This window comes from Falco peregrinus, chromosome 1, assembly GCF_023634155.1.
Source record: "Falco peregrinus isolate bFalPer1 chromosome 1, bFalPer1.pri, whole genome shotgun sequence".
Classification (NCBI taxonomy): Eukaryota; Metazoa; Chordata; class Aves; order Falconiformes; family Falconidae; genus Falco; species Falco peregrinus.
Window position 1 is genome coordinate 27386630 of NC_073721.1, and position 25182 is coordinate 27411811.

Genomic DNA, 25182 nt, shown 5'->3' on the forward strand with positions numbered 1-25182 from the left:
CATTGCTCTTCAGCTGAACATATTGTTAGCTTGAATGGCTTCTATATTGGATTTGGTTTTCATCCCACCTAGAACACTATTAATGTAATTCCACCTTGCATCTCCATGTCCAGTTTACAAAGACAATTTGAAAATGTCTTCTATGTGGTTGCAGTCGTAGGAGAATGTGATGTACAGAAATAGTTTCTCCCTTGTGCAATTTTCCTTATGCATCATTTTCAATATAAAACAATGCAAAAACCCCACATTCACTATTTACCTATGGAAAACTATCAAATGTTATTTGACTTAAATAGGGGACAGCATATTTTGCCAAGATAGACTATCACAAATATTTGGCAATTCTCAAAAATATGGCAAAGCTTGGTTAGAAGATTGGATTTGATTTCCTTAGTACTAAGAAAAATGCCCAGTTAAAGATTCATAGTACTGGAGTGTGTCTGTCTGTTTGCGTGACTAGGCAGTTCTTTTGACATGGGGCTGAGATGGGGAAGGTGCTGTGATTAAACTGTGGTCTCAGGTTCAAATCCATGCCGTCTATGGTGGTGCGACAAGGCTTTTAATACTGTGATCTTTCCAGTCTTTTATTGTTAAGCTTTGGTAAAACACCTCAAAAATTATTTCAGAATACCAGTTTTACCTGGCTTTAGATTCAAGACAGCATGGTGAACAGTCTAGTTATAAGAGCAGAACTGAAATTCCTAGAACTTGGAACATAATATGCTCCTGAGCTATGAGGGGCTCTTTCCTCCTTCTCAAGTAACTGCTGTCTTTGCAAAAGTCTTGGTTGCTCTTGGCAGGATGGAAGAGAAACTGCTGTAACACAAGTGTCTGTTGCCCCCTTTCTGCTGCAGGAGTGTAATATTCTCTGATGCTGTAAAAGGAGGCAAGATGGTGTTGCTTTGCTGAGCAAATATTTCCTAGATCCTCCTAGGATCCAGGAGAATATCCAGGATTAATTCTAATCAGCAGGCAATGGCTGCCTCTGTAAATATTTGACGCCTGAGTAGACTTTTGTCATAGCCTTTCTATGTTAAACATGAGTAAATAATATATAAAAGTGTGATTTAAAGTCAAATCTAGATACTTTTTTTTTTCCTGAGGATATATACCTACCAAGGAAGTGTCCTGTAGTATGCTTCTGTGATGCTAGAGTGGTTATGTACTGGAAACCTCTTTTGGTCTCTTTTAGGTGTCATTTTTATTGGAAGGTCACTGTATGAGGAGGTAGCTTCTGAATTTGCAGCCCTGGTTTTTTCCTGTTTTGGGAATAAGTGGAGCTTTTTAAAGCGGCATTAAGCTACATCAAAAACTAAGGATAGCAAGGATCTAAATCTACATATTTGGACATAAAACATGCAAACTGAGTCAGTGCTGGTATTTAAAGGATATATGGTAGTTAAAAATCCATTACGGTATATCACAAGTAGAGGGGAAAACCTTTCCTGCTTACTAAGTACTGGGATAGAAGTCAGCTACCACATTTGCTTTTTCAGCTTGGAGCTTTCTCTGGAGCGGGGAAAGTCTAAATACAGATTGTCACAAGATTTCTGTTTTGCTGCATCTTGCTTAAAGAGACAGCAAAAGCTTTGTCTTTATTATTTCTTAAGGAAACAGTCTATTTCTCATAAAATCTCATTGATTTTATTAGTATTTTTGCTAGGATTTGTCTTTGGTTAGGCAAAGTAATCCACTGAAATAAAAATATAGGTGCAAGAAATCTAAGTGGTTCAAAGTGAAACTGAAAGTATCATGTTGTACACCCTACATTTATTACCTAAGAATAAATTTAATGATAATGCCTATGTAATCTCCTCCCTCCAAACAGGATTAGAAAATTCTCTATGTGTGAAATTTGAATGCCATTGTAGTCTCTTAGAAGTTTACTGATTTATTTTTTGACTTCTCTTTTATTCTTAAGCTATTGTCTTAATGTTTATGCCTTCAGTTTTCCTGTCTTTTTAATGAGAAGTAAAAATGCAACAGAAAAAAATGGATTATGCATGTAAGTACTTGAGACAATGATTCTTGCTAGAGGCACGGACAATGAGTTAGATGCACTGAAGTGTCTGACTAAATTGTTGAGAGAAGATGGGTGCAAGTCTCTGTCAGGAGTAGACAAGAATTGATTTTGCCAGCGGAGGTCTGTTTGCCCTTCGAACCATTGCCCTCTTTTGTTGCCTGCGAGCCTGGGCTGGCCCCTGAGAGCACAGAGTCTGGCTGGCAGCTGCAGTGGTGGCAGTATTGGCCACCGCTTGGCCAGTAATCTCCGCAATATTCACATCTCCGATGCATGTAATTGCCCTGGCCCTGTGACATCGCAGCTGGTGAAGGGGACTTTGGGAAGCAAGTTACAGCTTTCACCTGCAGAGCAGCTGTATGTTTTTCCTTACTATTTTGAGTAAAGAACTCAGAATTCCTGATGCTTTTCCATTATAGCACCCCTGTGAGACAGGGAAATACTAGTATTTCCACACTGCAGGTGGGAAAGAAAGCAAGGAATGCTAAAATAATTTAGCTGAGTTTACTTCAGCAAAGCAAGGTTTCAAATCCACATTTATGAAATCCAGGTTTAGTGATTATTGGAAACCATCACTCCAAAAGCTTTTTGCCTTACAAGCTCTCCTGACCCAGCTGCAAATGGGCTAAGAGGAGATCCAGGCCTTTGCATGTGGTGTATGGAGAACTTGTCCATGGATATAAATGGTGATGGCTGTGAAAAAACTGAAAAGTGAATTTTTCACATTAGGTTATTTACCTTCCTTAATGAAGAAATAAAAGAAAAAATGCAAGTGGAAGGGGGAGGATGAAAAAGGAGTTTATGTATAATGTTTCTTGTTCTTACAGTTTGAGTTACGCAAGCGCATTGTAAGTGGAACATCTCAGCATTACAAGATACCTTCCTGGTATGTAACATCTCTTACAACTGCGATTTATATAGCTCAGGAAAATACATCTTTTCTTGGAGGTGAGGATGAAAAATTTCAGTCTGGAATTATTAAAAATTATGAGCAAATAAAATAAAGATGTTAGAAAGTAATCTATAAATCAATCTTAAGAAGGCTTATTTGATTTATGAATAGCATTTTTTCTGCATATAGTATAAATTCCTGGCAAAATAAACTAGTAACATTTTCACAGCAGTGAAAATTGGTAGATATTTATTTCAAGAAAAGGAGATCAAATGCTGCCCACACCATAATTAAACAACACTTGTAATTATGTGTTCCTTATCACAGCTCACTTATTATCCAGGATCTCCCATAACTGCGTGTTGCTATATACAAAATGGTAAACTCAAGATTTGACACCTCATACATGACTTGCAGGTGAAGATTTCTCATTTGCATAGTAATCCGGCACAGCCAGAACAGGCTTCTGAATTTGCACATGTGATAGAAAGCACTAATTTTGTGATGAAAGATTCCAGTCCTGATTTTGGAAAACAGTCCCCAAAGCTCATGTGTTGAGAGAAAAATTTATACTGAGCTTGATTTGGGATGAATTCCTAATCACATTAGCTATAAAGAAGGCCTTTTAATTTCACGGTCCCTGGGAAAGTGAAACGAGTAAGCTGAAAGCACTGTGAAACAACTTCTGCGTGAACATCTGATACTGGAAGTCTTCAACTATCTACACTGAGGTGACGGAGCTGTAATTACATTTCTTTCTCAATGTGCTTCCGAATTACGAATTTTTATAACTGAGTTACAGCTTATATGCCGGTTTTGCTGAATACAGTTATAAATACCTATCTTATTTGCACTGCTTATTAAAATGTTAAGTAAAGATAGCAAGACTGCATGCTTAGAAAGCACTTAAGTTCCAGTATTCTGAAACATCTGTGGTATGAGGTTGCTTTTGATATCTGCGCTTTCTTAAAGAGTGCTCCCAAATGTAGTGTGATGGTTTATATAGTGTTCTTCCTGGCATAAATCTTAAAATGGAATAAAACAGCCCATGACTGTAGTCAGTGGGATGTTTGAAACTTCTCCGATGGGAAACATCTGGGACGTGCTGTTGTACTGCCATTCTTGAGAGCGAACTTGTTCAGTGTTTTGGGTGACCCCAGGCTTTCAGAGTGGGAAGGTATCAGCTGAGTCTGTTGTGTGGAGTGAAAAATACAATGGTGCTTCTGCAGGAGGAACGGCTTTAGGCAAACCTCAAGATTTCAACATGATGTCAGGACTGTTGAAAACATGTAAACCTGTGAAAGCAATTTGTTGCACAACCCTGGCAGCCAGCTCCAGAGAGGGCTTGGGCTAGTGCCTCAGTGCTCTACTGTCCTGTGTTTGAAAGTAGCACCTCTTCTGTTACTGTTTTGGGAAGCGAGGAAGGAAACCAACCATTCATTTTTGCATTTCAGGAATAGGATAGGACACTAGCAGAGATTGCACCTTGAAAATTTCACTACTACATTCAGTAGTTGCTTGGAAGCAATCTGGGTAGACCTGTGGCTTTGAGTGTTGATGGGAACTAGTTTACATCAGGCTGTCATTAGGCTGTCAAAACTAATACTAATCGAATTAACTAGGAGACTTCATGGAAAGTGTAGTGCAAAAAGGTTTATTTCAGAGTATTGATATGATAAAGTCTTCCCAGATACAACAATTTTGTCTTTTTTGCTCCTGTAATCTTTTCCACCTTAGGGAAAGAACAGGTATAGTATTGATTAGAGGGAAAAGAGCCTTCCATTGAGTTAGTAGAGGTATTTGGTGCAGAAATCAGGGAAGCATACCCATGCATGACTGCAGATTGCTCCTGGTACACCTGCGATATGATTTCCTAGCAGAATGTAGAATAACTGTACGTTTTAGTTCACAGCGCATTTATAGCCTTCTAGACTCAAAAATCTTTCTTATGCAGAAGAAGAACGCGAAGTGTTACACTAGTGAGAGCTAGAATGGGAAAGACAAAGAGCTTTGGACAGTGGCATGTCGGGGGACCTAGCTTCTGTCTAATGAAGCCCCATGATGAAACTTTCATGACAGGCAGAGACCTGAAGCAGTGGCCATTGCCAGGAGAAACAAAGAATTTTGGTCTCACCTTGTCTGGTAATTACTATTTTTCTGTTTATCTGTCCTTAGTGTTTTGGGCCGTTGGGGATTACCTGCTGTATGAACAGGCTTGAACAGGCCTGTTCATGTGACTTTGGTGGATCACTGTAGACTTTTTCCAGTTAAAACATGCAAACTATTTGACTGCTAGAAACTCAGGCAATTTTTGCAATAACAAGTAGTAAGATGGAAGAGCAAAAGATTTTAGAGTGAAAGTTGGTGCTAGGGATGTGACATCCACACTGTGCATTTCAGGATTTTTTATTACTTTGGACTTGATCTACTTTGCTTTTTTGTTTTATATTTGACAACAGAATTTATACTATAAAACTCCTTTGTTAGTCCAATATACAATTTGAGAATCCAAAGCTCGAATACCCACATCAGTAGAAGTACAACTCTTGGTCTCAGTTCAGTAGATTCTTGATTGCCACAATATTGTAGTAGATCAGATCTATGTATATCACAGAAACAGAGGTCACACCCTTGGTTAACTTTATGTTCATGCTGTCTACATTTTCTCTCAAAATGATGTCCCATTAGACTTAATTGCTTTGCAAGAAAGTCCTTTGATATTTTCTTTACTTACCCAGTTAATTATTAAAACAAACCCAGAAGAATAGTAACTGATGATCTTATCAAATTCCTATCAATAGGAATAGGATTTTAATGGGTAAAAATGTCTCCAAGTTCCTTCAGTTTTTTACCAATACAGTGGGATTCAGAAAAAAATTCTGGTTTCTTAAATAGATATGATGTTTTCCCAGCTAGAGGAAAAAATAAAAAGCTACCTGGAATAATAACCATGAGGTGAAGTAGAACAACTTATTCCATATTAAACTGAACTCTTCTTGGTTTCATTGGCTTACAGAGAAAACTCCTCAATATTGTTTCTGTACAGTAATAGAAGAGAAAAAATATATTTAAATATTAAGGATATCCTTCTAAATTTACTTGATTTGTCACAGATTACACAAAGGCATTTCCTAACTGTTATGCCTGTATTCACTTATTCTGTATTCTATTTAAATTACTTTTAACATAGCACTTTGTTAATCTGATCACTTATGTTGATCCCTAGGCAGTAGGTGAACAAATTCTGAAAATTTGGCCTCATACTTTATACAAGCAAAGGCCTTTTGTATTCTAGAAGAAGTTGAATTTTCACTTTTCCTAATATTAAGGTTGCTCCTGTCTATTCTGAGGAAGAATATCACCCAGCAGCTGGTGCAGAAGAGACTTTCTTGTCAGCTGATCTGAACCACAGTTCTTGTAAATGTTCCAGGGTCCTAGCCCTGAGGAAGTTCCACCCCCATCAATTAATGCCCCTCACGTAAACAGAAGGTTTCATTATCATTTTTCCTTACTTATTAACAGAGAAACTGTCAGACTATAACAGAGTATTAGTCATTTAATGGGGAAGCAGAAAATAATGAGAAACTTACAGTTGGTGCATTATTTTGAATCGACTCAGCTCATAATCTGATACATTCTGAAAAGAGAAAAATCAGGGTTTGTATTTTAAATACAGATCAGTTTAATCAAGACCAATTCATTAAGTGAATTGTATGACATTTTTAGTAGTGAACTAAGCAAAGACCTGAAAAATAAGTTCTAGTTTTGTAGCTACATGGTTGTCTCATCTTGGTTAATGCTTAACTTTTTATTACTGGCCTGTTGTAACATTTCTGGAAAGCTGGTAGCACACACATTACATTGCTAATCTGGAATTTAACCAGGCATGTGGCAGATTAAATTATGCTGGTTAACAAATAATTCAGAAAAGTGATAAGCAAGCCATTTTATATCATCTCTTTCCAGCTACACCACAGAATTTCTTTGAGGTTTTTTATTGAAATCAGCTGATTAGTATAACAATGGCTGAGTGGAAGATTACTTTATCAATGAGTGGGAGATGATTAACTCCTGGTTTGATCTGTTCTTGTGCTAGACTTCCGCATGACTCCTGAACCCATGAAAGAGGGAAGAAGAGGAAACAGAATTTTCAGTGTGACACCTTAGCACATACACTGCCCGCTCTAGTGCTGCAGAAACTAATTTAAGTACTGGAAACAGTTTAGCCAAATAATTTCAATAGTTTGTGTAGCTGCATATACCTTTCACCTCAATGTGCCAAAGTCCATGCACTGCACTAGAAGCAGCAGAAGTACTTCAATGTTCGAGCTAGTGCGCAGCTTGCAGCTGAACTTCTTAAATCAGAGTTTTAAACTACTCTAAATTAAACCTTTTTTTTTAAAAAAAAAAAAAATCTATGGATTTCCCTTTAGTGCAAAATTTCCAGTAAAATCTCTGGATTGTTCCCAGACCAAGTGTGTGATTGCATCATTTAAGTCCAGAAACCTGCTAAAATTAAAATGCCCTTTTTTTTCAGCATGGATTTCAACAGGGGATAGGTCAGGCTGAAAACATGTATGTTTAATAGATGCAGTTCTAACCTTCCTTCTACTTTTATGTTAGGAAGAGGATATTAATTTGCTTGTTTCCTGAGACTTCCTAGGCACACCTGTAATGGATGTGAAATCTCTGAAACTGTTACTTTCATACATCCATTTCATACATCCATACTTCAGTGATACCGAGTTCATTGTAGTATGATTGATGTTTGTTCAGCTCTCTCTGTTTTTCTGAATAACCCCCCAGTCATCAGTGCCGTTCCAAACTGTTTTGTGTTTTCTCTCACCATCTTATCAGCACAATAGTTGAGCTTGTATCAGGCATACAAAATGAGACACCAATAATAAGTGTATGAGACAAGGAGATCAAGCAGAGAACATGTGAGCTCTCAGAGAAAACATTTTTTCCTCAGTCTGTATTGAAATTCAAGTGAATCTCTGCATTTCTTTGATATATTTGTTGTGAAAATATGCCATATCAGGCACTGGAGAACTCCCTACATTTAATCCTTAGCCTGTAATTATAGTGTAACAAAAAGCAGCTGCATATCTACATATAGTGCATATGGTAATTAGCAGATGATCTAGCAGATCTAGAAATCACCAAATTCCTGAGGAAATTTAAAACTATATTGAGCTGTCTGATTGACATACAGGCCCATCTGGGCTTGTTCAGACTTCATCAGCTGTAATGATGACTCACCAAATTGCCTCATCAGATCAATGACCAGCAATATTAGGGCCATTTCCTCCCCTGTTATTGCACCTTCTAAATAAGAGGGGGAAGCTGCTGTGCTTTTTGTTGTAAGGGTTTCATTCTTGCTCATTCTCTTTTCTTTGCAAAACAGTACAGTTCAACTTTTACTTGTGTGCATTAAGATTGTTAAGGTATAATTGCTTGGTGATTGCAACCAAATAGTATGTGTAATTCTCTGCCCTTCTAAGCTGATGTTTACTGGAATGTGCTGCTTAAGCAGCTTTTTCCACATAGACAAGTGCTGTATGCATGGTCAGATCCAGCGCTTTTTTGACTAGCACTTAATCTTGATAGAGTAGGAAGCTACAGATGTAAGCACTTCTTATAGTGGTGAATGTTTTATACAGAGAGTTTTAACTTGATTCCCCCTCCCCTCCAAGATAGTCTTCAATAAGGAGATTAAGCTTTGAGCCTCCCTACAGTTTGAGATTGACATCTATGGGTCCAGCTGAAAGCTATCTTTTCTTATTTTGTATGTTTATTTTTTTGCAGTGCATTGTACCATTGATTGCAACTAAGAGCTGCTGCTGCATTTTAGTGACAAAATTCTGATCTTAGAAAGAGTATAAAAATATCTTGCAAACACAATGTTTTTGTAATTACATGGTAGCTTCTATAAGAAGATGACTAATTCTTCCAGGTTTTAATTATCCATTGCTTCTGTTGCTTATGATATACATTGTTAGTGATTCATATTGGCATGACTAGAATATATCACAAATGAATATGTGATAAAAAAGTTTAGTTTCTTTCATAGTGGTATCTGAGTTGGCAAATGTACAATGAGGAACCAAAGGGACAGGCTGGGGTGTTTGGTTTTTTTTTTATATTTACAGTTTCATGTTAGAAAGCAATTAGAAAGCATATAAAAAATTATTTTCAAACCCCTATTGATTTCTTCTTTTCTACTGGCTGCTTCATTCACCTGGCATCAGCCTCCTCAGAAGCTCACTTACTTAGCTCAGTAGCTAAGAGTAATCAAAACTCTTAGCTTGCAGATCAAGCCAGCCAGCTTTGTTCTGCAGATAACATCGTGGAAGGGGAGAAATGTTGCAGTGATGCAAACGTTTGAGGTGTGTCTCTTGCTCCTTTACTTGCAAAAGCATATCTTGGATCTGAGCCTATCCTGCTGTAGTTGCTTGCCAGCATGGGTGCTGACAAAGAGGAAACCTTACATCAAAAGCAAAGAGAAGCTAAAGTCCTGTGCAGTCTGGAGCTGCAGACCTGTGAGTAGGTTTTATGTGTTTTTGTCTGGAAAAGTTTACACCAATTCATACATGTGGACCGTGTAGTACACACCAAGTAAACTGGCATATCTGAGGTGCTCTGGTTCTCTGTCTCACAAGTGGCCGACAAGTGGCTTACATGCCTTGGCTGGGTGGGATTTATGGCATTTTGCAGACTTGGGGACATGCAGTGGATGACTGGTAAGTGGGTATGGGGTAGTTAGTATGCAAATGGAGTCCTGGTTTGAGGAAACTAAGTAAGGCAGGAAGGTGAAGGGAATGGAGTTATACAAGGGATAGAACGTTGTAACACTGTGTGGCATATACGGCACCTTCACCTACCCCAAATTTAGCACTTTTCTGAGGAAGGCTTCTTAGTCATAAACATGGCTGTCAGAAGTAGAAGTCACAGGACCTGACGCGCTTGAGTCCCCACATGTGCTCTGGAGTTTTTTGCCATGTTTTCACAGTTCTCGCTGAGATTGTGCTAAGGGGTATTTTTAATAGAGTTACTGTCTCAAAATTTTTTTTTAATGTCTTTGAAGAAGGTTGTTACAGTTGATTGTATGATACAGTTTTTTCAACTATATTTTGAGGTTCATGGAAGCACGTCTGTCTTACCTTCCGTACTTCTCAGTTCCTTCTTGTAGGTAAGCACCTATATAAGATGGTTATGGCTGCAGGTGCAAATAATACCTATACAATCCAGGAGAGCCATGAAGGATCAGTAGGAATTTGGAAAGGCCAAATTTTGAAGTGAATGAGGATGAGGGGATTCCTTTCACTTTAGGACAAACAAACATACTGTCTATATATAAACAAATGTATATCTATATATAAACTCCAAACAAACTATTGCTAGATAAGCTGTCAATATCTGGGCAGTAAAGCTGCATGAGACTTAACAGTCTTGACATTACCTTGCAGTAATGCTGAGTTACATTCTGTAACGTTGCCAGTTCTGAGTGGGGGCCAGTTTGGAGAGGTTTGCTGTGGAATTAGGTGTGGTTTTTTTTTTTTGTGTTTTTTTTGTGTGTGTGTGTATATATATATGAATATAATATTGTATAATGATTTTGACATCCACCTAATTTTTTTCAGTTTTGGGGAGGGGAGTAAAAAACCAGGTTTGCTTGATGTGAAGTAATTCCATGTTTTTATGTCAAAGTAGATGCCTAATATATTATAAAAGCTCTGTATTCAGTATGACCAACTTTATGTTAAGACCTGTTCATGGTATCTGGTATTGACAAAAAGACTTGCAAGAAGCCAGCATTAGAAGTAATCTACAGCTACATTTTTCTCTTCTGAGACATAGAAATTTGGAGTGTGAATAAAAATGATCTACATTTAGCAGCCAATATGAGTGTAAATCTGAAAAATCATAGCATTGTAATAAACAATGTTAATGATATCCCCTATTAACTGGCATAGTAGACTGTCTGTAGTTAGTTAGAGAAGATATGGCATTTCTTAGTAAAAATGTCCTCATGGAATATAAAAATATCTTTGTGGAATAAGATTTCAGTGCTGGCCTCTAGAAATACAACCTGAGCTATAGACTTTTGCCAGTGATATCTGGCAAAAATTTTCAGTTCGTCAGACTGAGTAAATAAAGGAATAAATGCATAGTGGAAAAAATTTTAGGTCTTTTTTTCTTAGGTAAAGGAGAACTGTGTCTTACTGAGGGGAAAAAAAAAAGCAGAAGAGAAGAAGGTAAATAAAATGTGGAATCCTTGAAATCAAGGGTCGGTCCAGAAAGAATGGCATAATAAAGAAATATGTTTCTATTGTGAATGCAGAATTGCTATTTTAGGACATTTATCCATTTTAAAGTGTATAAACCTGACATCTAGTGGTAGCAAGATGTGTGTGAAGTAGCTTTATAGTGAGACCAGTTTGCATGGCAGATGAACAGGTTGTAACCATATTACATACTAAAATTGCAATTCCTTGTATTTCAGCCTAATTCTGATCCTGTTTCTTTGTGTTACAGAGCCTTTCAAATTAAATACTACTCCTTTCAGTAATATCTCACTTATATAATACAAGGTGGTGGTGTCTGTTCATCTTTATGAATGCTTGGACTTCTGGTAGAGAAGTGTCATCCTGATGAACAGTTTCCTTAGAGGAAAAGGTTGAAAGGGGCATTATGATTAAAATACTCCCATTCAAAAAGCTGAGGGTAAGGTTAAAGAATCTCAGCAGGGTCACTGAAGAGATTGTTTGGCAGCTACCAGTTTTAGACCTGTTATGAATAAACAGAAGTCAAGCTTCGGAGCTGTGATGCTTATCTCAGGTGTGGCATTACAAGTGTGAGCTTCTTTGGGAGTGGAGGCAGTACTTTATGTGCAAAACTGAAATCTTGCATTAATTCAGGCAAGACATGTGAGGTCCAAATCAATATAGCATTTAGGCATGAGCTTAAGGTATTCCCAATGAAGGATGAAGGCAACAGGGTATGTTTATTTGCTGGGGTCTGTGCTTAACTGTTTTGCTGAGTTACGGTTGATATTCTCATTTCTCATTCATAATTTTATTCAAACAACACTTTAACAAATATTTGTCTTTTCTATTTTCCTCAACATTTTGTCTAGCTTGTTTGGATTTTAGAATCTGAAGAAAAAAACCTTGCTAAAACTGTTTGATGCCTACCCCAGTGAGGTTCCAATTTAGCTTTGCCTCTAGTGTTAGTATATACATAATGGATAAATTACTAATAAAGGAAAAGGAGCAAAGTTATGCAAAAATGAAATACTGTTTTTAAAATCACTTAAAACTCAGAGGTGCTTAGGGGTGCTATATCTATAGTCAAAGGATGCAATTTAAAATGAACATGGAAAAATATAAATGCACCGTTCATTTTATTACCTGGAAGATAAATTTGAAAAAGATCAGTGGCAGAAGGCTAGGTGAAGACAGAGACAAATATGAAGGAAGAAGGAAAGGAAATGTGCTTCAGTGAAAGTATAATTAGAAGTTGGCAAAAATAAGGAAAAATTTTTTTCAGGGTTGGCAGTTTGTGGCAAGAATCGTCAAACTATATCGGTCAATCTTTGGTTGTGAATGTTTATTTTAGTGTCTTCTCAGTTCATGATAACTGTTGCAAATATCTCTGAGGTAACAAATGTAGGTAGCATAATTCTAGTGAAACATAGCTCTGTGCAGTTTCAAGGTTGAGGTGAATCATGCTATGCTGCCTCTATCATTCTATCTCTGTTACTTTCAAAACATGGTGAATCATATTTGTTGAACACAAACGTTGATATTCTGCAATGAAACTAAAGTCACAGTTATATAAGTGGTATAAGAGATGTCTGCTTTCATTTCAGATAGGTGAGCCTACTGCTTTAATGCGAATGCAGAGATGAACAGCAATCCTGTTTGTTGCAGAGCTGCTCTGTAAGGACGAGATTAGTTGCTAACAGTTGTGCCAGCCAAAGCTGGGCTATGTGCTTTCATCTATACTGAAGCTGGTAATCCAGTGCAGGTGCTTAACAGTTCTAATATACTTCTGACCTTTCAGGTCCGAGTGTGGGAGCAGTTGCAATGACATAGGGCCAATTGCTATGTGCAGAGTCACTCTGCCTTTTGTTTGCACCCGTGGAGCTTCTCCTTACTGCTTGGACACGGATGCTTGTAGTGAAAACATAAGGATAAATCGTACTAGCAGTGTGAGAATGGTTGATATACATGATATCTCTAAGACTACAGCAGCCATCTCTGCATTTGCCTTTTTAAGACCTCACATAGTACAAATGAAGCTGTGTTGGTAGCAGTGTTAGTAGCAAAGGAATACATTCAGGAAATGCTTGGTGTAAATAGGGCTGTTGGGGATGGGTTTCTTGGTCTGCTGTGGATTTGTCAGCTATCGGGAAGTGCTGCTGATATTTTGTCCTTAGGCGTGGTTTTAATTAAACAAAACTGCTCATCTAATGTTGTGTTACTAAGAGCTGTGTTCAACATGTTATGGGGGCTTGAGATCCAGATGTCTATCATGCTGGAAGGAACAGTTGAGTGTTTTAGTTTTTTTAGGACAATCAGAATTACTTCAGCACCATCAGTAGAAATCTGTTTGTAGTATTGCTGCTCTATCATTTCATATCATTCAAAATGAGTTTTGTGTTTGTGTTTGTTTGTTTTTTTTTAAACAAATGACTTGATTAGGTTTAATATGCATTGAACTACTGTACGGTTTTGCCAGAACTCCAAAACTGATGAGTTTGTACTGCATATCCTGCCACATTTATTCAACTGTTGAGATATTAGAAACTTGTTTTTTCTTTGAGAGAAAGGTATTTTCCTGCAATAGCAGCTCAGTTAATCCCTGTGGTTTGTATTGCTTCAAGGAAACTGCTTTTGCAATAGTACCTAAAGTGGACACATTTAAGGTTCACCCATTTTGCTTTGAAGACCTCCAAGGAAAGATTCATCTAGCTGATCTTTTGCTCTTTTATAAGCTATGAGTGGATTTATCTATGATTTATTTGTTTATGACCTGGGTTTCCAGCCCATTTTATACCCCAGGAGCTGCTTTCTCACACTTGGCTATCCAAGACTTGAATTTGTTGTATTCAGTCTCAGATGCTGAATGAACAGTCTGCTCCTTCAAAGCCAGCTTCAGAAATAACCTGGGTCTAAGACAGTAAAGTTTGATCTGCAACATAAATCTGTCTTTTTAGTGCATGCAATGGGAAGTTCATGTTATCTTTCCTAGAACATGGGTGTCCCCATTAGTCTTAGGCTGACTGATAGAGAGATGCAAGGTTTCCAAGGTTCTTTTAAAAATTACACTATCTTCCTCGCTGGCAGTGTAATGCTCTGTGGGCTGAACTCTATATTTGCATGTCACTGTTGAGATGACACTTACTGGAACTCAGAAAATAAAACCACTTCCCATATCTCTGTAGTAATGCACTGATATATGCTTAAACCAATTAGAATGGGGTTTAGTGTTTGAAAAGCGAAGCAAGTCACCACATACAGGAATAACAACTGTGACCACCAGAAATCTAGCCTCAGCAAAACCCAGGAGGAGGGCCTGCTGCTGATGTGGGCTGCGAGATTAGTCTCATTTCTTATTTTGAGAAAAGAGAGTTCAGAAGAGCCAGCTTAGTCTTGTAGCAGAAAAAAATTATCTTTAAAAATGCAGATTTTTTTGCAGGACTCTTAACTTCATCAATGATTAAGACTATATAAAAAATGTGATGAAGTTGAATCAATTTATTTTTATGTTTAAAGTAAAAGGCCTAAATGAGGCATGTCAGTGCTACAGCTTCAGTGGTTCCAAAGCATTTTTATTTTACTTCTATGGGAAACTTGCTACTATTCATTCTGATTCAGAACAAAGGGAGATATTGAAGCATCAGAAGCTCCATTTTTGGCCACATCTACAAATGAGTGGCCTAGAGAATATTGCTAGTCTGTAGTCAAGATACCAGTGACCTGAGATCTCCAAGAAATAGGACATGCTGCAGAAATGTCCTCAGCGTGGAGCCCTGCTAGAAGCAGAGAATGCACTATGCTGTTGACCAGTTTTGGACCCAGTTTAATAGCGACATCTAACAGGATTTACACTGTCAGCTTCTTTTAATAATCTTGCCCTTTAATAGGGCTCAATCACATCTGAGGCCACCTGCTGCTTGCACCTGCCTGAATCCTCTTCCAATAACTGCATGCAGGTGATTTTGTTGAAAGTTAACTCAGAAATTTAGAATGTTCTGATTGTTTTGTGCAAGATATATTTTGTATATGTGAAGTTGACAAGTTCAGGTTGTAATCAGAAAAGTGCGGAGTTCACCATTCTTTGAGCGAGGACACCCTGGAACAATTAGGCCTTGAAAAGGCAGTTATAAGGATACTGTGATACTCTTTAAGTGAGCAGGCCTTTCCACCATGGCCAGTCTAACAGGCTCTCTCTGAGGTGAGAGTATGGGGGCTCTTCCAGGATCCTACCTCCCCCACACCGAGTCTCTTGCCCCCAGATAACCTGAGCTCTTTCCAAGGGGTTGTTTGATAAAATGCAGCTAGCATGGAGCCCTCCTGGTGCTCGCTCGCTGGCGCCAGCAAGGTGTCACCAGGCTGGGCTGGGGGAAGCGGTGTGAGGCCCCTGAACGCCCCAGTGGCTGTAGCTGCCAGAAGGGCCAGTCCTGCTCCCTCCCTTCTCCCTCTGCTCCTGGCTTGGAGGAATGTCTCCATCCCTGTGTTGACTTTAGTGCTTCTCAGACTCTTTTGTGAGTTGAACCAGCTGTAAATTAACGAAGGGAATTCCCTTGAACCAAGGGGAGCTTCTGGCTAGAAAGAGGGGGTTTGGCGGGAGAAAATTGCTGGTGAGGAGACCCACCCCCATCCCGGGCTGCAGCTTCTTCAGTGCCTGGGTTTCTGTGAAATCTCACACTGAAGCTGGCTTTTTTCACAGCTGCTTTAACCCTCCTGAAGAGGTCTGTTCTGTGGTTACTGTGCTTCCTCCACCCCCTCTGTTCTGTCACCAGCAGTTGCACAGTAAGCTGCATTAGTGAAGTGGTCTGACTGAAAAATAACTACAGGCAAAAAAAGTTTTCATTGGGATAAAGTCTGGATGTACTGCCTTTGTGGCCAAGTGAGAGCCAGTGACGGCGAAAGTGTGTGTAGAATGCGAACATGTGGCAAAGGTGGAAGGGGGAGCATTGCCCCTTTACCCAGGTATGAAACTGTCCCTTCAGATGATCTAATTTGCTTACTGAGGGAACAGAGGGAAGCAAGAGCTAAAATGGTGGTGAATATTGAATATTGACTTAGTAGGAAGAGTACTGTCTTGGAGTAGCAGGGGCTGTCTTGATGGAAGATGCTCTGGGCACTGCATTGAAAAACAAAATTTCTCTCTATTGTCTGGGTATAAAGAATTTCCATCCTGCTCTCATAAGGGAGGCTGAAAATGACAACAAGAAATAGCACAGCAGGAATCGATTCTCAGGTCATTGGTAAGTGAGACTGGCAAGGACCCTTGTTACTTGGGCAAAATTAAGTCCAAATCCTACTTAAATGCTGCTATACAGGCCAAATAGTTGGATACAGAGCCTCCACAGGTGTTTCGGGCTGTTGGGAGTAATGGGATCAATCTTGGAGCATCCCAGGAAGTGGGGGAAATTGGGCCTTCAGCTCTCCCCTGCTGGCTAAGGGCCTGGGAACTGTGCAGAAGTGCTCCCTGCTGACACTGCCTGCAGAAGCAGCTGCCTTGCTCTTCCCTGCATCTGGACAAAAACAGTAATTATAGCAAGAAGTGCTGGGAAATAGCTGAGCCTGAAAAGGCTGTACAGAAGAGGTATGAGAATCATCTCAACTCTCAGAACAAACACTATGGCAGAAGCAGTCGGGAATCTTAAAACTGTAACAGCAGTCTTAAAAGCAAAACCTATACATGAGAGTATTCTTGAAAGACTAAGAAAGATCATATGCGTAATCGTAAGCATATTACATTTCATCAAGTTAACTAGAAGTAGCTAATCTTAAATGATAATAAATGCCCTTGCTGAATCAGAAACCGAATGTGACTTTGTACATGCCTGGCAGCTCCAAACAATGTGTTGGCTGATCACTTTCTGTTTGGAAATAAATCACATCATACGCTCCTTGCACATTTATGTTGAACTAACAATTTTATATGCCCACCCAGAAATCTGCTGAGCTACTTAACTCTGAAAGTACCCCCTGGATAGTGGGATAGATTTGCTGTACCTTCTTTGATACTGGTTTATATTCTTGAAGCAGTGCTTTAGTTCCACTGTTTAACCATATGGTATAGACAGTCTTTAATTCATAGTCGTAAAAATGTTGTGTATGTATATCTGTAGGCATCTTGAAAATGAGCAGTTGATTTGCTTGAATCATGTTACCTCAGCCACAGTAAGCAACATCGCTAATAGTGGGTAATCACTGAGTTCATCAGCAAGATCATGACTGCTGCATTTCAATGGCTGAGGTAACTGGATGTTGTGAGAGACTTTAGGGTGCTGGCAGGTCGTTGTGAGTAGGAGAAGGAACATCATACACAGTTGTGGTAACATAGGTAAACAGCAGTATTATCAAGATTGAATACAATGAAGATCCTTTACTGTAAAGCATACATGCTGCATCCAAATTGTAAGAATTCAGCATTGCTACCTGTTTTGTGTTAAAGAGACCAGCTGCCAGTACTGCATGCAGCATACTGGCTCAAACAGAAGAAGCTATTTCTGGCACTGCAGAAAGGCACATGTAGGTGCCTTCGTTCAAAGCATGAACCTCATCTGTGTTGGGTCATGTCATGGTGACTTCTAAGAACTCTAAGATGGGGTGGAAAGCATGTATAGCATGGAGTGGCGACCTCACTCCTGCTCAGTGACACTGTGCAGAGTGCTGCTTAGTAGTTTCTGGCCAGGGCAGACCCAGATTGTGAGAGCTGCCTCTGGAAGGGACAAAGCCAAAGACTAGTACAGTATTAATCAGTGCTTGCAAGTGACAAAGTGCTTTAGAAATTGTCTTGGTAAGCACCTGGCTACAAAGGGGTTAAGATTTAAACATCTGCTTTATTTTTCCCAATTTGGAAATTTGAAAGCCTGGAAATATAACACTTCCTCCCCCACAGCCCAACATTCCCTGCCTTTCTGGGTTGCCACTAGATTTGTTAGTGTGCTTAAACGGTTTAATTAAAATCTTTTCTGGTCCAATGCAATAAACAATGACTTCTGTCAGTGCAACATGTATGATGCTAATGATGCTTCTGGATGATAGATTGCTGTGGGGACAGCTACAAAAGTAAGGAGTAACTTGAGAGGTTTGATTTCCTTGTACTTTAGCTATCATGAGCTGAACAGATAATGCCATTAGAAAGAAGCAAAGGAAAAAGTGCTTTGAAAGTTTCTCATCTCCTTAGCTCTTTTATGGAAATTTAGGTGTAATGATCCGTTTGTCAAGTGATATATACCTATCTAGTACATGTCAAACTATTAGTTTCATTTCAGTAGGAAAAAGGAGATTTAGTTTTGGATACAGGACTCATACTAGGTTAAATAAAGTTGCCAGTGTTCATGTGCATATATATTTCTCTGCAGAATATTGGTACGTAAATACTGTGTCATTTATGTTTTTTCTACTTCTGTACTGCTGCTTGGTCTTTATACAGAAGCATTTATTTATTTGGATTTCATGCTGGATCTGATCCTGGGGCACCCAGTGTGTACCTGATTCCCTTCCCTCTCAGCACTATGAATCTTCAAAAACATAAATATCAGTGTTTTCTCTTCAACTCTTGACATCAGCCAATGAAGTCCACATCTACATCTGAAGTTCTCAAAGCTTCTAAGTGTTCAGACTGTATAATCCTGCTCTTTCTATGTTCTACAGTGATTTTATAGCATTAGATACTGTTCAGGAATGGATATGAAACAGACTTTGGCTCTTTCTTGAAGTAACCAGTTATTTTTTAACAAGGCAATTAAAAAGAGGGTTATGAAAATGATGCCAAATGTCATTTAAATTACTATTTCACTATATAGAAGCATACGTAAATGTCTTTTAGAAAAAAAAATTACCAATTTTTTAAAATTTAAATTATAGTAGCTAGCAAGTGTGGTTCCTGCAGTGAAAGAAATAGGATATATATTTAAAATGTCTAAATATCTGTTTCAAGACTTTACAAGTCAATTACCCAACAATGACAACTACAAGAAATCCCAAATTTCCATTGAGATACACACACTGTTTCCTTTCCTGGCAGTTAATGAAGCATTAACATTTGAATTTCAGTCTGGTACCATCTGACCATTTTAAAGCAGTATAACTTTAAATCTATCAGCAAACTTGTGCAGAGCTTAGACTGGGAGGAGAAAGAAGCAGCATGTTTTCTTTGAGAAAAGTTGAGCTTTGAAAGCTACTGAAAGTATTGGAATGTTAAAAGGCAAACCAGCTGAGATACATTAATGGGCAAAGAGCAAGAGAAGAGGTCAAAACTGTACGTGAAAATGTCCTTTCACATCCTAGTGATTTCTGAAGTTTCACATGGCTTAAAAATAAACTCATTCCAGGGATACAATACATATGTTTGCAACCAGTTCTAATACTAGTCTGTCATTATAATGGTATCTGAAAGCCAGTGATATTTATGCTAGCACAAAAGAGTCTAATACAATAACTTTAAATTAGTCTCCCAATCCCAGTTGCCTTGTGCATGGGATTAGTTTCTTTTTAGGAAAAATGCACTGTTGGTTGACTACTTCTCTCCCTTTCTCACCCTCCAACCATTGACTAATACTGAAATTTAACTTACAGTGAGTATTTCCATTTTTGCTTACATGCCATTGAAAATTAATAATTTGATTAAAGAATCAAGGTTTTAAACCAATCTATAGTGCAGAGTGACTCTCATGTACTATTGTCTACATCCAGAAGCAAACTAGAAATTGAATGAACATTGAGTACCAATATAAAAATTATATGCTGATCTCTAAATGATTTAATGGATTTGTGAAAGTCAAGAGGTAATAATGGACAATGATCATACAATATATAACAGCTATCCTTATGACTAGGCACATACACTTGTAAAAAAGGAAAAGAAAACAAAAAGAGAAAAACATTTGAATTTTGATATGGGTCAATTAAATATCAAATGTTGACGAATTTTACACGCATATTAAGTTAATCCACCACTGTATTGAAAGATTTGTTATGAGTTCCATATCAATGTGAATTTGGTCTTTTTTTAAGTGACCAGAGGCAAAATAAAATAACTTTATTAGATAAAATCAGCCAATTCTTATTACATAGATTTCCTTCATATTTTAATAAATATTGTAAGTAATCTTTTCCAGCATGGGTTTCCACATTCAGTTTAGTGATTAAAGCTACTACCAATGATCATATCACTTAAATTATACAACTACTTGTAGCTCTTTCTGGTGCAAATAAAATGTAACCCCCCAGTTCCTTAATAAATTAAGATGACCACAGAATGGGTGGTAATGTTAAATATATATTTTATCTTCACTTATTTTTCTCAGTGTTGGAGGGGTGGGAAGAACAGATTTTAAAATTCAGCTGTGCAGACTTAAAAAACAAAATCAGTTTAGAAATTTCTCCTTATAAATTAATGAAATAGCCCATAATGGTTGGCACCTCATATATAAAGCTAAACAAGGTTATTGTATTTCTAGTCCAGAAAAATAAAGCCTTAAATAATAAAAGTCCATTTTCTTTTCCTTTAGTACTTCTCTAACTCTACTGCTTTTAACGTGACTGTAGCTACCCAGCCATGTAATATACCTGCACAGCATGACCAGAAGCCTTCTGAAGTACTTTAAAGTAGTATTTGTTTTTCCTCATTTTCTTGTATGGCATCACCTGCCAAGTAAAAGACACTGGTGTTTCCTATTCCAACATGTTTGTAAAATGAATGCTGCTTCCCACTATTATCTGTGTGTGAGAGGGTGAATCTGCAGCTCATTCAGATGTGTGTGTGAGCATGCACACATTCAGATGATGGAGGTTGGGGTAGTTGTTGACCTTCTGACTGATGGCCATGCTTATAGAGTGTCTGTGGATCCGGGTACAGTTTAGCATGACAGAAATGGCTTTATTTCGCTTTAACCAATTAAAATTCATGACTATGGGTTACTTCAAACTGAAGCTCAACAAAGGCAACATCATATTCAAGAACTTATTGGCCTTGGAACCATATTTCATGTTATGTTGTGGAAATCCAGCTGTTGTCTGCAAATGTCAGATGATACCCATTTTATCTGTGCTGCTCAAATTGATATTTTTGCTGTTTGGTTCTAATGTAGTGGTTTGTGTTATGATGAAAAACATAGGTGAACATAAAAAACCAATAATTTCTGACCTAATTGTTGAGTTGCTCAGTTTCTCATTTTCCTGAATTTGTTCATGGGCACAATCACAAGAATCCTTCAAGACCCAACAGAAAGTATAGTGCTACACTGTAAAGTTCGAGAATACTTAATTGGACAGGGAAAAGGAAGAAACAATAACACCATAAATAATGCATTATACAGTTCTAGAAAAGGTTGAAATTTTGTTGGTAGAGAACTTTTTGTTGGGAAAGTGTGTGACCAAATATAACTCCAGGCTTTGGGGATGATGCCCTCATTCTTACACATTTTGTTTGCCTTTCTTCCTATTGCCTCTTTAAAATCCAGTGTTGTATTTGTACAGATGCATTTCAGATACTCTGAACCACCCAAATCAAAAGCATTCAGGTAAGAGGTTGAGTTTTTGAGGGTGTTGGGTTTTGTGGTTTTTTTTTTCTTCCAGTGAAGAGTCTCCATCACTTACAACATGAGGCTGCTGCACAGACATTTCTGAAATCTGCTTTTTATGTACTAGAGGACCCAGATAATCAAATACGCAAATGAAGTGTATTTCTCCCTTCACAGGAAACTAGGAATTCAGGGCAAATGTCAACATTTCCCTTGTGTACATCTGAACAAGTAAAATAAGTTCTTAGCTATAAATATCAAACTTAGGTTTATAATCCAGTGTTTATATTGATTATTTTTTTTACAAAAAAAAGTTGTACAACCTGTATAGTTATTTGTTTCTGTCTTATCCTACATCCAGATGGCTAAGCACCCTGCCTATCTGTATTAAGCTTATCAGATGTTGTTTTAGTATACTGAGACTTCTAAGTAAGTTTAATGGAAAATCAAGTTTTTACTCTTTCAGGGTCATACTATGATAAATCAACCCTGGTCATTTGTAAAGGCTTTACTAGCTCTGTCTTGTGCTTTTCATTGACTATGTTGCAATGGATGCAGAAAACACCTCTTAAAAATGTAGATTGCATTCAAGTAGCAAGGGGCAAAACAGTTGAATAGCTAAGCAAAAAAGTGCAGCTACACAAGAAAAGTGGAAGAAATAAAAAGAAAAGCTCAGAAACAAAAGCATTCTACAGCAGGTCTCAATAACAATAATTAACAATTTAAAATATCTTCCATGGGAATTTTGTGCCTATTTGTTTACTAATGTACACTCAAATACTCCAGGTAATATCTACAGGAAACCAAGTACCCTACAAGTAGAAGCTATGTCTCTGCATTTGCCACACTAATGTGAATTTTGAATAGATTTCACCCTTCAGTATTCCAGAGGCCTAAAATACATGAAATGATTGAAATTCTTACTCTTCTAAGCACTGGTTTTGTGGGACCTCTGGGAATTCTGAATTCTTTCCAGCACTCCTCTTTCTGAGCGTTAATGTGTGATGTGGTTTTCCAGCAATGCAACCCAAACTTCAAGCCAGATTCCCTAATGCTAAAGTCTGTGCTTATGCACAGAATTGGCACTGGGAAAACTCACTAATGAAAAATCTCTGCAATTGCATTTGTATGGTGTATTTTGGGGTGTGGTTGTTTTTTTTTTTCTTTTTAATGTGGGCAAATTCCATCAGTTTTTAGACATGGAAAGACTGATAAATATTACATAGCATCCTCTGCGCCACTCTAAGAATGGCTGCAAGCTTTCAGTGCTCTTAACAGTATGTTGATAACTGATAGGTTGTGCAAGCCATCTGCTGATCATTTTGAATTAAACACAATATTACACTGAAATTTAGCACTTAGTACATTTGTAGTAATCTACAGGTCTGCTGTTCCTGTTTTGTTTGCCCCCCTCCAGCATCATGCTTGTTTAGAGCAGATGGCATCACGTAAAAGAACAAGATGGCTTCATTTTACTGAGAAACTGAGAGAAATCCCCTGACACTTGGTAACTTGGTCTTCATCTACCTCCGTGTTTCTTATTTCTATAAATTTGCTTTGCAGACTTCATGGATTTTCATTTTAGCTATGTTAAACCTTTTAATACAGCCATAACAGCTCAGTCAGCATTAGCAAGATGTGCTCGCATTATTGTGGGTTATATCTAGCTTTTAGGCTACAAGCGTGTTTACGTGAAAAATTTGCCAACAGAACCATCCTGGCATAATCATCCTCATGTAACACCCCTGTGGATGTCTCCCTGGGATTAACAGTGTACTTTTTTGCTTTAGTTCATGTCACTTTATATTTAATAGCTCTACAGTAGCAGTATCCAGACAGGTTTAGAAGTTGTTTCAACAAAAGTGTACTTCTTTCTCTGCTCTTTTGGGAAATTAAAGTTCCTTTAATTTATCTTTTAATAATTATTTCTAGCCATCTTTCATTTCTGCAGTCAGGACTCCAATTAGTTCTGCTTTGATTCATCAGGAATAGCAGCTCGAGATGTATCTCCTTGGAAATTTATCTCATTTTGGCACCAGCATCACCCACTGGCCCAAGTAGCATGTTACTATTTGGGTCCTTTCCAGGTTCCTTCTGTTTGGAATAGAAATTCATGCTAAAGCCAGCTATATTTAATGCAATCCTGTATTTACGTAGAAGACTGATGAAGTTCTCCATTCCTAAACCCAGTGAGAAAAACCAACTTAAAACTTCAGGGTCTCCCTGGCCTGTTCCCAGGGAGCCCTTTCTCCCTGCTACTTGTTCTCACAAGATTTCCTTGTTTTCAGTGGAACTGTATGTATTCACCTTTCCAAACCAACAGAGCCTCAAGAGTTGCTCCTTTTTTAGAAAAACTTCCTTACAACATTGATTTTTAACCTTGTTCATGCTTTCTCATGAGAATCAATAATATTGAGCTAGTTTTAGTCTTTGCTGCAGGAAGAAGTATTTTCCCAGAAACCTTCAGAAATTTCTTCCAAGCTAAGAGTACAGTGGTTCCCCTCATCAGCAAGATAGTTAAATCAGTGCAAGTGCATTATCCTTGGGAACTCCTGGTTTAGATTGAGATTGCATCTGCTTTGAACTTATTGTCAATGTCTTTTTGTTTTCTTGATGTTAAGGAAAGATAGAGTTATGAGCTTAGTCTGGTCGGTGAAGTCCAGACATGTATAACCTGTTGTCCTTACTGCTGTTATTTCTATTACATGATTGCTAGATTTTAAGGATTTCTTTTTACTCTTAAAAAAAGATACTGCCTAGGGTAACTGTACAGCCATTATAAATTGATGTTGTAAGAATAAATTTTCTTATAAATTAAGACTTCTAATAATAAAAAAGATCCCTGAGAAGGAAATTAAACCCCGAAATGAACATAAATTCTTTACTGTTTTCCTCATTGTATTAGAGCAATATGCAAGGTGTCATAAAAATGTGAGACAAGCAAAATCAAGCGGGCTTAGGCTTTCCCTTCCTGCAGACACAATGTTACTTCCTGATTAATTTTCAGCTTTGTTTTTATCTCTTGTGCCTGCAATTTTTAATGTAACACAGTCGCAGAACCACTGTGGGCTCAGTTGTTGATAAAATGACTTGTACACATAGCTACTGTGGATGTACAGCAGGAACAAAAGGGATACTTTTCTTTTTTCCTTCTCTGATCTCTTTCAGTCATTTTAGGTTCATGGGAAACAATATCTACAGAAGGAAATGTTACCTGCAAATTGACTAACGTTCCCACCAGTTATTTCAGGTCATTTGCATTCTGTAAAAAGTCTAAATTTTAAAAGCCAACTGCTCCTGCAAAGCTTGTTTTCCTGAGCTTCATTTTCTTCCACTGTGCCAGAAAGGCAGAGTACCCGTCTTATAAATATGGCCTTGTCTAAATCTGTATCTTTGGGAAATTCTCACTGATTGTTCCACTTTAGTTCCTTGTTAGTAGAAAAGCATGAAGTATAACTTCCTCAAATGCTTTTGAAAGCAATAGCTGGCTCATGCTTT

At 37.9% G+C, this 25182-nt stretch overlaps 2 protein-coding genes across 5 annotated transcripts in view; one reads left to right on the forward strand and one right to left on the reverse strand.

Annotated features, from left to right (window-relative positions):
- The window catches only part of BLNK (B cell linker), a 100369-nt gene that overhangs the window by 62589 nt on the left and 12598 nt on the right, over positions 1-25182 (reverse strand). For 3 of the 4 annotated variants that reach the window (XM_027788834.2, XM_005238998.4, XM_027788833.2), the window contains exon 3: positions 6503-6549. In XM_027788834.2, coding sequence (XP_027644635.2) covers positions 6503-6549 — 47 coding nt within the window. Of the gene's footprint in view, positions 1-5848; positions 5951-6502; positions 6550-25182 lie in introns of all 4 variants that reach the window. The other variant, XM_027788837.2, reaches the window with a different exon arrangement.
- The window catches only part of DNTT (DNA nucleotidylexotransferase), a 158268-nt gene continuing 136003 nt past the window's right edge, over positions 2918-25182 (forward strand). The window contains exon 1 of the mRNA XM_055817237.1: positions 2918-3643. The gene's annotated coding sequence lies outside the window, so the exon portion shown is untranslated. The remainder of the gene's footprint in view (positions 3644-25182) is intronic.